At 57.9% G+C, this 15,125-nt stretch overlaps 1 protein-coding gene across 1 annotated transcript in view; it reads left to right on the top strand.

Moving 5' to 3' along the window:
• APBA1 (amyloid beta precursor protein binding family A member 1) overlaps positions 1-14,897 on the top strand; it is a gene marked incomplete at its 5' end in the record, with an annotated part of 62,003 nt that extends 47,106 nt beyond the window's left edge. Inside the window, 5 exons of the mRNA XM_080820269.1 lie at positions 1,625-1,804; positions 3,774-3,986; positions 10,030-10,149; positions 12,099-12,239; positions 12,993-14,897. Of these exons, the coding sequence (XP_080676395.1) occupies positions 1,625-1,804; positions 3,774-3,986; positions 10,030-10,149; positions 12,099-12,239; positions 12,993-13,064 (726 nt within the window). The 3' untranslated portion in view covers positions 13,065-14,897. The remainder of the gene's footprint in view (positions 1-1,624; positions 1,805-3,773; positions 3,987-10,029; positions 10,150-12,098; positions 12,240-12,992) is intronic.
• Positions 14,898-15,125: the final 228 nt, after the last annotated feature.

Genomic DNA, 15,125 nt, shown 5'->3' with positions numbered 1-15,125 from the left:
GTCCTGGGGTCGAGCCCCGGGTAGGGCTCCCCACTCAGCATGGAGTCTGATTAAGATTCTCTCTCTCCCTCTCCTCCTGCCCCTCCCAGTTATGCTCTCTCTCCCTCTAAAATAATAAATCTTGGCGGGATGGAGCTGAAAAGGGGCTCTGAGAAGCAAAAGGGATTTTTGTCGTCAGCCGGCTGATACACCTGCCCAGAGCTGCCAGGAGACAGTGTGTAGGACTTGTCCCGCTCACCGTGAGTCCTGCACGTTTTGCTGTAGGAAAATTACTGGTTGTTTATAGGGCAGGTTCTTCCCCGGGTTCTAAAGGGGTTTTTAGACACTGTATGATAGATGCAGCTTTTACCTTTCTGAAATCGAAAAATTTCTAGATTCTGAAACATGGCCTCAAGAGCTTAGGATGAGGGCCTGTGTCGCTGTCCTCTTCCCTCAGTCATGGGCTTGATGTCCAGACTGCTGCAGCCGTCCTCGGATTGCGTTTCATGCAGCACGGACATGGGAGACGTGCCCGGTGGCTGCTGGCTCGCCGAACCCACAGCCTGGATGACTCGGTGCGGGGAGAGGCTATCAGAGCCCAGTGCCAGAAAAGGAGCCACGGAGGCAGCTTTCCTGTGCTGTGAGCTGTGTGACCGTGAGCAGGTTCCTTTGTGTCTCTGGGCCTCCGTCTCCTCACCCGGAAAACGTGGGGCTGGACTCGAGCAGGGCTCTCAAGGGGGCCCTGAACCCCCTTTGTACAACAGATGTTTTGTGATGCTCTGTTCCTGTCCTGAGATAAAATTCGCAGATAATATAACCTGCCCTTTTGAAAATCTGTTCACGAGCTGAAGTACTGCTGTACATGCAACACAGAGGGAAAATAACAGGAAAGCCAGATAAAATAAAGCGATCCTTCCTCTGGTACGTAGATGCTTGGGGCCAGCCACGCCCGAAGGAATAGTGGAGCCGTCAGAGGCTTTCACCTCCTTGGGTAACAGGTTTGGATGTGAGAACACAGTGTTTCACTGACCATCATAAACACTTGTATGTGACATCTTGAATGGAGGGCCCGTAAGAAAATAGATACGCAGACCCCACCCCTGTGGGACCCCCTCGCCGTGCGAATTCCAGGTACCATGACGAGCACTGAGGCTAATGATTTTCCAGAGTCACGATGCTTCTTTCCAGGAAAGTGCCAGACAGAGCCAGTCGTCGTCTTCTCCCACTGGACACGGCAGCTGTATTCTTGGAACGTTCCACATGCATTAGAGCTGGGCAAGTCATGCCTTTGTGTTTTATATAAACTGAAGTCGAGTCCCAGACACAGATACACATGGTTTGTTCCCGGTGTTACATGCATACGAGCATCCGGGGGACACTCGAGAATCGTTTGGGGTGTAGGATGGCTCATCATCGTGCAGGCCTGTCCTGCTCACAGCAGCAAGTCCGGCATCTCTGACTCCTGTCCCCTGAATGCCACAAGCCCCCTTGTGGTCACTGCCTTAATAAAACACATCTCTAGTTCTGAGCATGGGCTCTGGCCGGGATTCGTGCCCCGTGTAGACCACCTGGCCAGACTGACACCTGGGGCTCCCCGTCCTGCTGCCTGGTTGACCGCTGTCTTCCCTCTCTGGCTACTGTCTAGGCCCAGCTCATCGCACAGTCCATCGGGCAGGCATTCAGCGTGGCGTACCAGGAATTCCTCAGGGCCAACGGGATCAACCCTGAAGATCTCAGCCAGAAGGAGTATAGTGACCTGCTCAACACCCAGGACATGTACAACGATGACCTGATCCACTTCTCCAAGTCAGAAAACTGCAAAGATGTAGGTACTTCTCTGAGCTCGGCCAGCCAGGCAGAAGTCCCAGCAGTGTGGGGCGGAAGGACGGCGGAATGGTGTGGGGGCAGGAGGTGGGGTAGGGAGTGGGGTTGGCAGGACGCTGCTGAGGGACGGGCAGCTTGGGAGGAGAACGCAGCTCCCTGAGCTGGTCTGGACTTCTGGGTGTTCTTGGGGAAGCATAAAGGATTTGGGGGCCTGAGCCAAAGTCACAGAAGCATGAAGGTTGGAAAGCTCGGGAATTGTCTGGGGAGCCATGAATGAGACGGCACAACTGGCGCACGGGGTGTGTGTGGGAGAGGACACGAAGGGGCCCCCACAGGGTTCAGGTCAGAACCGGGGGCCTTGAACATCTAGCTGGGGGGCTTGGGCTTTATCCAGTAGACAGAAGCACCTTTATGAGAAAGCGATTCCTGTTCTTTTCTTCACTGACGTAGTTAGGTGTCCTCCGTGCCCTAGAAGCAGAGCCTGAGACAGGGATTCCTGTTCAAGGGGTTTTGGGGAGAGTGCACTCGGGAAAAAGCGAGTGTGGGCACCAGGGTGGTGAGGACCCGAGAAGGAACGTGGCCTTGCTGGAGACGAGCTTCATTCTGATCCAGAGGGGCTCTGGGTCACAGATCTCAGGGTGGGCTTGTCCCACCTTGGGCCAAAGGGTTTGGCAGGCCTTTGTGCCCTGTGCCAGTCACAGACACCAAGATCAGACGGGGGGTGTCAGTGTGCTTGGGCCGTCTGAACAGAGCACGGCAGACTGGGCCGCTTCCTGGCAAAAAGATGTATTGTCTCACCGTTCCAGAAGCTAGAAGTCTAAGGTCAAGGTGTCCAGAGGGTCAGTTCCTTTTGAGGACTGAGGGGGACGGGGGCGGTCCAGGCCCCTCACTCTGGCTTGGAGAGAACGGTCTTCTCCTTGTGTCTTCACATCGTCTCCCCTCTGCGTGTACGTGTCTGCGTCCAAACCTCCCCTTCCTGTGAGGACAGCAGTCATCCCGAATTAGGGCCCACACCAATGACCTCGTTCTAACGTGATTGCCTCTGTAAAGACTCCGTATCCAAATAAGGTCATATTCTGAGGTCCTGGGAGTTTGGCCTCCAACGTAGGAATTTCGAGGGGAGCACACAGTTCAGTGACCCATCACGGGGAATATCTTCTGTCGGGGAGCTCTCCAGAGAAGGGGCCAGCTGCAAGCTTCAGCAGCCGAGAGAAGGGACACCAGCCTGCAGGGGGGGAGGGTGTTGTCAGGCCCCAGCAGCCTCCAGCTGTGACTAGGAATCAATACATACATACACTTTTTGTCGGAGGCCTCAGAAAGTGTCGTGTCCCTTTGTAGTGTCTCTGCAAACCTTCGCAGGCTGCAGGTATCAGACCTGACTCCTGTCTGCTCCGCCCTGCCAAGGAGGGCCACACAGAATTCCGTCTGTCTAGAAATACGGTCTTCCTACGTGTGTCTCCAACCATGCTGGTTGTGATAACCTTAGCCCCTTCTTTTTCTCGTTTCCCTTGAGCTTGCTCCTTGCAGAGAAATGTTTCTGTAATGTCTGTTTATTTTTACCTCAAGAATCTTAAATGCTGGGGGGCATTGGTGAGTGCTATGGAATAGGGCAGCCTGTGCATAGGCTCCAGAAGCTATTTCTGGAAATCATAAATGCTCCCCCCACCGACGTCCCCAGCCACACAGCCTCTCCTCCCACTCCCCGGGGACCGCAGGAGAAGGCACCTGGAGCCCTTTGTGTTCATCCGGCCACGGCAAGTTTGCTCCCCTGGAACAGGCATTGCAAGACGGCATCGTTTCTTACCAAATGCCGCGGAATCCAGAGAGGTCAGGGCTTGTCTGGGTCGGAACCGGCAGGGAGATGCCGTTGTCCTTTAGTGACGATGGGAAGTGGCGGGGGAGGCTTTGATGTGTGCCGCCGCCCCCAGGGGCTGTCGATTTAGGTTTTCGGTTTTGTGTTTTCCTTTCAGGTCTTCATAGAGAAGCAGAAAGGAGAAATCCTAGGGGTGGTGATCGTGGAGTCTGGCTGGGGGTCCATCCTGCCCACCGTGATCATAGCCAACATGATGCACGGAGGACCCGCCGAGAAATCGGGGAAGCTGAACATCGGGGACCAGATCATGTCCATAAACGGCACCAGCCTGGTGGGCTTGCCTCTGTCTACCTGCCAGAGCATCATCAAGGTACCCGGAGGTGGGAAAGGGGACAAATGTAACACACCTGAGATGGAGGACGTGGCACCGCTTTTCAGTCATTCATATTCTGAGCAGACGCTCAGTGTCAGGCCCAGAGGAGGGGGGACACGGGCAATAAAAGCCTGGGCCCACACTCAACCTCTGAACCACCAAGTTCCTAATGCAGACTCCTCCCTGAGCTCGTTCCTACATCGAAGACAGTATATTTGGCTCACATAATACTACTGTCTAGACGGTGCGCCTTGCAGACATCACGAGTCAATCACAGCACTCCCTTTCCCTAAGCCAGACTCAGCCTTAACTGAACTTCCCGCCGCTCAGGAACCCCGTCACTTAGAGTCAGCTAGATGCACTTGAGGTCGTGGGCCATCCCCGTTGGAAATCATGGCAACGCTTCAAGTCTGAGAGCACGGTTTCCTTCACAGTGGCCGCGGCGGTGATCCGAGTGAGCATGTCCTGCCTCGGAGCTTGCGCAGAACGGCATCCACACGCGCCCGGTGTCACGAGAAGGGGGGACTTGCGGTGCAGGCTGTGTGCTCCCTCTCGCACCTGAGCCTAATTACTTCTCGTTTAGCCCAAACGGACACTCTTGCCTAAGGCTGAGAATAGCTACACACGTGAAACTAAAATGTGGTTATCTAAGAGGAAGAAATTGGATTTTCTTCTTAGAAACCAAGCACCCGTGTGTAGTTTGTCGCACACACCGGGACTTGCCAGCGGCATGGCCAGGAGGGACATTCCGCCTTCGTTACCATGTCTGTCGACCCCGGCCCCGCCAGGCCCCGAGACCCACAGGCAGACCGGGATTCCACGACAGGCTCTCATCCCTCGGTTCCCTGAAGGCCTGGGAGCTAGAGCTCCGCTGCGTGCGTGTGTAGGAAAGACGGAGGGAAAATGAATCCATCTTGTTCCAAACTAAGGAAAAATCACAAAAGCCAACATCCGTGGCTGGGCGGTCCGCGCGTGGAAGTCAAAGTGAGAGCAAAGGACGCAGGGGTGGGTGCCTCTTTGTCTTTCATGACACAGATGTGTTCCGATTCCTCACAAGATTATCTTACCCAGAGGGAGAAAAGGGTCCTCTTGGGCTACATCTTACACTTCAATAACTTCTACCCCTTCTCAATGTACGTTAAAGATTAAAGAACCGAGGGGCACCCGGCTGGCTCAGTCAGGGGAGGTTTGACTTCTGATCTCGCAGTCGTGAGTTCGAGCCTCACTTTGGGTGCAGAAGTTACTTAAAAAAAGAAAGAAAGAAAGATTGGTGAATTTGAATGTATGTATTCATTGAGACGTGTTTAACTGGGCCTCCATTAGGCTGAGCTGAGCTATGGGGAAGCCAGAATGTCAGCCTGCACGTAGAGGATAATTCATAACTGGAAGGTTCCGTGTTGGGGTGCCTGGGTGGCTCAGTCGGGTAGGCGTCTGCCTTCGGCTCAGGTTGTGATCTCGGGGTCCTGGAATAGAGCCCCACATTGGCTCCCTGCTCAATGGGGAGCCTGCCCCTCCCTCTTCCTCCTCCTCTCCCTCTCCCCTGCCCCCCAGCTCATGTGTGTGCTCTTTCTCTCCCTCTTTCAAATAAGTCTTAAAAAAATAAAAGGGTTCAGTGGACCCTAATGGCAACAGAGAGGTGAAGAACTAGAAGCATGCAGAGAAAGGAGTTTTTTCTGATTTCGAAGGGGGACTTGGAAGAAGGAGTAGGAAATAGGCAGGTGTATAACAGAAAGGAGAGCAGCCTTCGGGGGTCTCTGCTTGAACTGATGGTCAGGGGGCTGGCTTTGCAGGTGGCCGAGACAAATCGGAGCCCGACCAGGGAAGGCTGAGCTGGTGCCGTGGTCTTGTGGCAAGGCCAGGGGGCAGGGGCCGGAGTGGGGATACGGGATGCACGTACGTTTGGCAGCTAAGTCACACGGGCAAAGGTTCACGGATGCCCTTTCACACTGGCGAGCAGGGCACTCGTGAGCATGGTGCATGCGTGAGAAGCGCTGAGGGGCCATGGGAACCAGAGTGGTAGAGGCAGTCTGCGCCCACCAGCTTGGTCTTGCTGGGGAGACGAGAAGCTACCAGCTGCTGGGCGCTGCGCCCCTGGCGTCATTCCAGGAATGTTCGCGTTTGCTCATGGAGCCTTTCCGGCAGCCTGCGGTAGGGTAGGGGCTGCTGTCGTGCCTGCCGTACACACAAGCAAACTGAGGCACAGTGAGGTGATGTAATCATTCAGGGTCACGCAGGGGTCCACCATGGAGCCAGGACACTCAGCCCCCGTGACGTTGCTCGGCAGTGTCTGGTCGGCCCCTGGGGCAGTGGTTCTCAGCCGAGGGATCTTGCGTCCCCTTCCCCAGGAGACAGCTGAGGTCGAGACAGCCAGGGAGGAGGGGTGCTACGGCATCTCGCGGGAGGCGGCACGGGGACGGCCAGTATCACCTGCCAGGCAGCCCCGGTCACCTCCCCCCGCCCCACAGCAGCCAGCCCCTCCCCCGGGCACCTGGCTTGCAGAGGACCTGCCTGGGTTTCCCCAGAGTTCAGCTGCATCCAGGCCCAGGGAAGCAGGCCAGATGCGGGAGGCTGAGCCCACAAAGGCAGTGCCAGGCTCCGGGACCACACGGGGACTCCCCTCCTCTCCGCTGGGCTGCCCGGTGGGGTGGACACGCAGTTTGCTCCACGAGTGACCAGTGGGACCACCATCGAAGCCATTTCTGCAGGGGAAGCGTTCTTTGCTGCCGGGAACCCATGCTCTGAGGTCTGTAAAAGGGTCTGTGTGGAATCAGAGAATTAGAAGGCCACGTGGTGATGAAAAGAGAGATCACTGCAGAAAATGCAGAGCAAGACATCGGGCCTCCGTGGGCGCCCTCCGCAGAGGAGGACGGGGCTGGCACAGGGGCCCGCGGCCCTGGTGTCCGGGGATGTGCTTCTGTGTCTGGTGCCGACGTGGGGCCAGCCCACCCCCACTGGGGGCAGAATGTGAGCACTGATTTCAGCTAGAAATCCAGCCGATGCCAGATGAGGACTTCCAGCGGGGGGAATGGTGGTTTAAAATTCCCCAGACAACATGGTCTCTTCCGCCTCCCCCCACACCCCGAGCCACGGCTCTCACGGCCCCTCCCCGGGACCAGTGCCGGGAATGTGCGGGGCTTGCTCTGGGCACCGGGGAGCATCACATGTTTCAGTGCCGCGCTGAGGCCGCTTGCCGTGAATTTAGCAAGCGCCTCTCACCCTGGTAAATCACCGCTTCGAAAACTTGGACGTGAGACACCTGGGGCCGTTGCTGAACGTGGGCGGCTGCCCCAGGTCCATCACAGGCTTCTTTGTCCGCACTGGTGATGACATCACCCGTCCTCTGATGCAGCTTGAGAAACGAGGGTGTAAACCGTGGAAACAGAATGCATTTCTAGAATAGAGTTATAGGCACTGAGTCATTTTAATCATTTTAATTGCTTTCTTCCCTAGCCATTACTTCTCCTGCCATAATTCCGAAGGCAAAGCCTGTAAGCAGTCGGCCAGTTCATTTGCCTCCATGGTCCTTCCCTCCTGACTTTTTTTCTTCCCTAAAGTAGAGCACTGCTTCCCCTTCCTTCCACGGGCTCATCGTGGTCTGGCTTTCCTGTTTCTATAGAAACCGTTCTGGCTTCTCCCCTCTCCCGTCCTTTCCACCCTCCCCTTCCCCTCCCACAGTGTTTCTTAATCGGCTACACCATTCCACGACGGTCAGCTGTGGGGACAGAATGACCGCTTGTGTCATGGTCACCTCCTGTAAAATGGCAGCTCAGAAATCCAACGTCTAACAGGCTGCACCTCGAAGCATCTCTCGGGGACGGCCAGCAGACGCGTGGTCTGGTGTTCCAAACGGCCCCTCTCTTGAAGCCTAGCCCTGTAGCACATGTCCCCAGTCTAGAAATTCACTCACTGAGGGACGAATCGGGCCTCTTAATTCTCACACACACACACGGAACCCACCAGAATGATGTGAACTTTTTTCTGTTTTTAGGTGATCGAGAAAATCGAGTCATTCTCTGGCGTTTCAGGGTCCCCGGAAGGTTTCCGCAGGCCTCACAAAACCTACCTGCGTAACCCCAGCAGTTAATAGGTAGAAACATTCAAAACGGGTGGCTTTGTCCACGGCTGCGCTTTTCACTACTGTGCTGGTTTCTTAGGCGTTACTTCCCTCTGCTTTCCCGCAGATTCCTGACCTCTGGGTGTGCGACTTTGGAGGGAGCAGGGGACAGGGGCTCAACGCTCCGGTGGCCCCCCGTGTGTCCACAGCCCCCTGCTCCCCACCCCCCAGTGGCTGACACCTGCCTGGGTACACTGAGGGTGACCGATACTTGTCAGTGACTGAGAAAGAGGAGGCACTCGAGGGAGAAACGCGGTGTCCCCGTGAACAGCACAGAATCGTGGGTGTGTTTCAAGAAATGACAGCACAGAACCGTACCTGTATTTTCTCTTCCCTGTGACCTTCCTAATAACGTCTGTTCTCTCAAGCTGACTTTACTGTGAGAACGCAGCGTAGAAGCCACACACCAAGTCTGGGTTAACCATTCGTGTTATCGGTGAGGCTGTTACCTGTTCGGTTTATACACGTGAGATTTTACTGCACTGGTCGGCGGGGAGGGGGTCGGCACTTCTGACACCTGCGTCTTCGAGGGTCAGCCGTACATTCATTCATATCTCAGCACCACCCCCCCAAACAAGCCTCCTTGACGTTGTAGAAATGGGTGTTTTTAAGCATCATAGTCAAGACGCGGTGCTGTCGACAGATACGCCAGGGAAAAGAGAAGCAGGGAAGCTATGAAGTCAGCGCCAGGACCGGAAGGGACCTCCGCGTGTCACCGACGCTTGTCGGGGCCCCAAGGAGCCTGAGGTGGAGGACGCGGGGGGCAGAGAGTTGAGGTCCCCCGGCTGCCAAAGCAGAAATCCAGCGTGAGCACAGGCCCTGTGACCCCCCCACCCAGCCCCGTGGGTGGGGACCGTGGGCCCCGTGTGCGGAAGCCTGGCTCCCCCGTGGACCAGGACAGCGGCTGCTTCAGCTCACCAGCTGCTCCACTGTGACATCGTCACGTCGTGAACCGGAGAAATTCCCTAGAGAAGTTTCCGGAACCACAGAGAGTGGCTGGTGAGGGCTGCCTGCGTGTATACCCCAAGTCACCCTTAGCCCAAGTGCAGCCATGCGGAGCCTCCAATCCCGCAGAAAGCCGAGTGGTTCAGAACGCCAAGTGGAGGGGCAGAGAGGCTAGAGGTGGGACGTTAAACTGGGCCCCGTCCACACTCACGCTGAGAGCACCAGCGGCCGTCCACCGGGGGCAGGCGGGGGTCAGAGGGCAGGAGCCCTGGAATCTCACCAGGTGGGAAAGTCAGCTGGAAACAGGGCCCCGTGCATGGCCAGAAGAAAGGATTTGGTGGCACAAATTTGTCTTCCTGATGTTCTCCCCGGCGTCTTTGTTGAGCAAACCTGGCTCATCGTGAGCAATACACAGCCTCCCCCTGTCTGTATGGGGGATCGTGGTGTTGGTGAACATGCTTGGGTTTGGAAACGCAACAGACGTGGGGTTGGATCCGCTGCCAGTGTGAGTTGCCAAGGGTCTCTGAGCCTCAGTCTTTTCTTATGTAAAATGGACATAGAGCTGCAGTTTGTCGAGGAGACCGAGGGAGATGGCCCCTGTGGGTGGCCGGAGGCCGTGCTCAGTGACAGGTAGTTCGGCTGGTTTCGTCATCGGGAAGGGTTTGGAGGGACGGCGATGGTGTGGTGCTCACACATGGTGCCGACACAGTGGTGGCCGGCTGGTCACTCCCACCCGACCACACTCCCCCACTCAGAGCGCACTGGCCGCGGGTGTGGGGTCCGTGACCTCTCTGGAGCCTGAGTTGGTTCATTGGGCCGTGGGTTGTCCCCACCCGGGCATTGTCGGCCTGTGTGTGGGGCTGCTTTACGGGTCCCCAAAATAAGACCACTTGGGGCTCCTTTGGCCTTCGGTGCCATCTGCTTTGATCTCCTCTGCCCGCTCCTGGCTGCCGTCTCCACCGTGCCCCGTTCCCGTTTCAGGGTCTGAAGAACCAGCCCCGGGTGAAGCTGAACATCGTGCGGTGTCCCCCGGTGACCACCGTGTTGATCAGGAGACCGGACCTGCGCTACCAGCTGGGCTTCAGCGTCCAGAACGGAATCGTAAGTACGGCTCTGGGCTCCCTTGCCGAGGCCTGACACACACGGCTCTGGCTCGGTGCTGGATCTTACGTGTTTATTCTCGGAGAGCCGGGCAGGTCCCCGAATGTGTGCAGCAAGGCGAGGGCTGAGTAGGGGCGGCCGCGGGGCCTCCTGTGCAGGCAGATCCCCTCCGGGCAGAGAATTCTGGGCCTTCCACAGGAGAAGGGAAAGGTGCTTCCCACAGCCAGGCCCTGCAGCTCTCGGGGACAGGGCAGGGTGCTGTTCCCAGCTGCCAACTTGACATGGTCTGGGATGTGCCCCCGAGCCCTTCCTCCCCCTCCGGGCCCGGGGGAGGAGGGGTGCTGCTCATGTGAGCCCCTGCAGAGCCGCTGCCCCCACCCCGAGCCCGGAGTGTGCAGCGCTGGGGCAGAGCGGGCTCCCCGGTGACTCCAGGCACAGCCCCGGAGGGAGCGCCCGGGCCCCTGACCCACGCCTGGTCTCCACCTCGCCTTTTTAACCTGGAATAGCGCGGTAGGACTGAAGAGTATTTTCATCACTTGGATGTCTGCTTTGAAACAATACATCCTTTTTTTTCTTTACTGTGGTAAAATACACACGGCGCTAAACGGACCGTTCAAACCGTTTTCAAGCCTGCAGTTCGGTGGCACGAAGTAGATCCATTCACGGAGCTTTTCAGAACAACTTCGTCCCAGACTGAAACGCCATACTCCGTACTGCTCCCCTTGGTCCTGGTTTGTTGGCCTCATGCTGGACTCACAGGAGGTCTGGGCTGCGAGGACAGTCCCGTCCGCGGTCTGTGACCCTCCTGACTTGTAGGTTTTCGATGCGCCCTCCCTCCGCCTCCGTATTTCCACACTGAAGAACCCTATTCCCTTCCCCCTTGAGCTGCAATTAAGAGTTGTAGGTTATTAAAAATTTATTCTGCGTATGTTTTCAAGGTTTAGAAATCCCCTTGAGGCTCCCAGCTGGCGTGGAAACACGCCCCCTCCTCTGTTCTTCCTACCCCAGTGGCCTCGTGCTGGGCTGGGGAGCCAGGGTCCTCCTCATGGTCTGGGGCCGATGGCTGTTTTTATCTGCTGGCTTTGTTCACTTTGTTCATATTCAAATAACTTGAGGAGTCGTTCAGGTACGAACAAAGGGTTGTTGGACAACAGCAGTGGGTCCGTTGGTTTTGTCTGAAGTGTGGGAACCACCTTCGCAGTGTTTGACTCCAGGGTACCCCGAGGCCCACAGTGGCCACACACCCACACACCCAGACACAGCGTGTTGTCACGGGATGCCGAGGTCTTGTCTACGTGGGCTGAAAAGATGCATGATCTGAAGTGAAAAGTCACCTCTGTAAATTCAGAACATGTTTTTTTTGGAGAAAGTCTGAGGCTTTGTGTGAGGTGGGGATGGCCTGGCCCCCAGGGCTGAGCCCAGAGCCCCCCAGGCCCTGGAGAGAGCACACCTCCGGCATGCTGCGGGCCTGGCCCCGTGGCGGCGGAAGCCAGCCACGGTGGCCGTTCCGTGAGAAGTGAGTTTGAACGAGGGAGCTGGCCACGCTTGGGCTCGTGTAACTGCGACCCCGGAAAGCAGGCTTCGAACACGAGCCAGCTCGATGTTCAAGTCCCAGGGGTGAACCTGGGACATGACATTCCCCCGTGTTCCACGGCCCGCGAGCTTCAAAGCAGCTGGCGACAGGCCCACACAGCTCTGTCTCCCCGGCCCCAGCTGCGATGACAAACGATCAGAGCTCAGCGGGCCGTGATGCCCCATGACACGCGGAGCGCACAGGCGCATGGTCCTGTGTGTCGTGAAAAGAAACCAAGAGATTCACCTGCCCCCAAAGTAACCACAGAAGGTTCTTAGGGATGTGAGGGCAGAGGGTCCAAGAAAGGCCCATCCCCACGCCGCGCCCCGCCACGTGGTGCTGCCCTGAAGGGTAACGTGGCCTTTGGCTCCAACAGATCTGCAGCCTCATGCGAGGGGGGATCGCGGAGCGAGGCGGCGTCCGCGTGGGACACCGGATCATTGAGATCAACGGGCAGAGCGTGGTGGCCACCCCCCACGAGAAGATCGTCCACATCCTCTCCAATGCAGTGGGAGAGGTAGGAGCCAGCGCGGGGGCGGGGGGGGGGGTTCCCCTGTTGCCCCTGGCACCCCTGGCCTTGCACTCATGCAGCCCCTCCCAGGCCTTCCAGGGAGTGTCCGTTCCGGTCCCCAGCACCGCGCGCCGGCCAGAACCGTCCGTGTCGGCCCAGACGTAGCCCGGTGACCAGCCGGGCCCCAGAGCAGCTCCTGCCAGTGGGGGCCGGTCTCTCGCGCATTATTTGCTTTCCTTCCACTTCGGACTCGCGGATTCATCCGTGCGGCTTCCCTCAGGGGCCGCCCGAGTTCTGTCTTTCCAGTTAACGTGCAGGGGAGATGGGAGTCTTCGATGGGGTCTGATCAACAGAGTCCCCTCCAGGGGCCGCACCCGGTCCGGGCCTCCTGAGGTCGGGATGGCTGTCCCCAGGCCCCCTTCCTGGGCTACCCGACCTGCAAGGGAAGGAGGGGGCGGGAACAGTGACAAACCACGGTCACTCTCGGGGGCAAAAAACCCCAAACACAGCCTTGATGAGAGCAAGAATGTGGCATTGGTTGGGAAAACACGTCTTGCCTGGTTGTCATTGCTCTCTCTCTGCCGCCCCAAACATTTCAGAAAGCCCGTGGATTCCTCTCTTCCAGGAGGCCACCGGGGTCAGGTCCCTGTTGGTGGATGGGGGTGCGGGGGGGGTCTTGTGGTTAGAGGTGCTGGCCCCCCACCCGGGGCCACAAGGGTCGACGCCTCCACAGCCCCCGACGTGCCTTCCCACCCCCAGATTCACATGAAGACGATGCCGGCGGCCATGTACCGACTGCTGACGGCGCAGGAGCAGCCCGTGTACATCTGAGGCCGCGGCCGCCTGGTGGCTTGCATGGAGGACTGCCCTCACTCGTGGTGTGTTTCTCGTTCTGCATCTGTGTGCCCACTGAGACGTCCCCCTCACGCCCAGCACCGGTTCTGCACAGGAAGAGAAGAATCCGCAGACCTCTTTGCCCGGTCTCTCTCCAGCCTGCACATTTTTTTCTTTGTTTTTTTAATGCCAGGGAAGTTTCTTCTGCACCCCCTGCAGGATGGAGAGCAGCCCCGGCCCACGCGGTGTCGGCCCAGCGCGGCCCCATCCTGGAGGGCCCTCGGGGGTGGGTCTGGAGGAGGGCGGGTGCTGCTTACTGGGAGCCCTCCCTCCCTCCCAGAGAGCAGTGGGCCTGGGTCTCCTAGGAAGTGCTCCTCAGGGCAGGGAGGGCGTGGACGCAGCCAGGCCTGCCCTCCAGCTCCCGCTCCCGGCTCTCCTTCAAGCAGTGTGTGGGAATATGGGGGGACAGCAGGGACCAGCTGCGTCTTTAAGGATTTGCCCTGCCAGCTGTGGACCAGGGACGCCCCGCATCTCTGGCCAGAATTTCTGAGCCAACCTTATGCCTCTTCTGTAGCTAGTTTTAGGTTCAACATCATTGTGTTGTTTAACGTGAGCCTTCTCACCCAAGGGTCGAAGGGGAGCTGCCTGGGGCACCATCTCGTTGCAGAAAGCTCAGCGGTTCGGGGGGCGGCCTCCCTGGGTCGTCCGAGGTTACCCACCATCAGATAAGCCCGGGCAGGGGCTCCCTCCCCCCCTCGCTATCGCACACGTACGTATACAGTCCCTCTCACCACCTCCCACCACCAGTGAGGCACACAGGGCCTCTGGAAGGCCCCCATGGCCTCTCCGGGCGGCCCCTTCCCCTGTTGGGGGTGGCCTACGGGGCTGCCCAGCCCTGTCCTGAGAGACACACCCGCTCAGGGGCTGAGGTCTGGTTCCCGGCACCGCCTGGGCTCAGAGAGCATTAGTGGGCTCCCCCCGTCCCCCCCCCACTCCACCCACGTGTGGGGAGTCTGGGAACGACCCACTGCTCCCGCCCGAGGAAGACAGCTGGGGTGCCCAAGGCAGGACCAGCTTTCTCCTCTGCTCAGGGCCCCTGAGGCAGCACAGGATGGTCAGAGGCCAGAACAGTAATAAACCACAAAACTAAGGGGACAGGAATGACCTCCCCCCTATACCTAAGAATCCCCGAGCGTGTGCTAGAAACATCTGCCTCGTGAGTCCGAGAACTTCGAGTGTCCCCTTCAGGTGCCTCATCCGTGGGCTGGGTCTCAGTTCGGTGCGGGTGTTTTCATAATATTATTCTGAGCCAGTTGTCCCTTATTCTGGGTCCAAAGAGCATTTTGTGTTCATGTAGGTGGGTGTGGGTCGGTCCGGTTTTCGTTTTGTTTCGTTCCTGACCTCAGCAGAGACGGGGGAAGAGAAACTAATATATTTTGTGATATTAATATAGTCCCTGTTCTCTGCACCGGGACATTTATGTTGTGTCTGTGGAAATAGGAATTCGGCGAGCTCGCGTCAGCTGGTGTATTCACGTGTCGAATGGAGAGAGGAAAGGGGGTTTTAAAAAAAAGGAACAAAAGCCCGCCCCCAACCCCAGCAGTCGGTTCCCCTGGGATTGCTGGGCCTCCTGTTTTCTGGGAGTCAGGAGAGCCGAAGGTTCCAAAGGCGTCGGTGGCTGACCCTCGATTTGACTAGAGTATAAGCGCTGAGGCAGAGGGACTGCCGCCTCCTGAACGTTCTCTGGCGAGGGGCTGCCCCCTCTCCAGGGGCGCCGGCACGGACAGTCAGGACCCCTGGACTTTCTGAGGGTGCTCGGCCCCACGGCCGGCCCACCACAGCCATGAGCAGCGGATCGTGGCTCCAGGTCCTCCGGCGGCCACACGGTAGGGTGTCTGTCGGTGTAAGGAAGTCTCAGGAGCCATCGGCCGTCCTTCCCCTGGCAGAAGGACTGGGTAAAACAGGAACAAAGCATTCTTGGCGGTATTTTAGGCATCGGGAGCCTTGGCTAATCATGGGAGGGGCTCAGGTCCACCTGCTGCCCGAACACCTGGGCGG

The sequence above is a fragment of the Martes martes genome, assembly GCF_963455335.1.
Source record: "Martes martes genome assembly, chromosome: 12".
In the NCBI taxonomy this organism is placed as follows: Eukaryota; Metazoa; Chordata; class Mammalia; order Carnivora; family Mustelidae; genus Martes; species Martes martes.
Note: the sequence above shows the minus strand (reverse complement) of the source record. Positions and strands in the feature narration are given on the sequence as shown.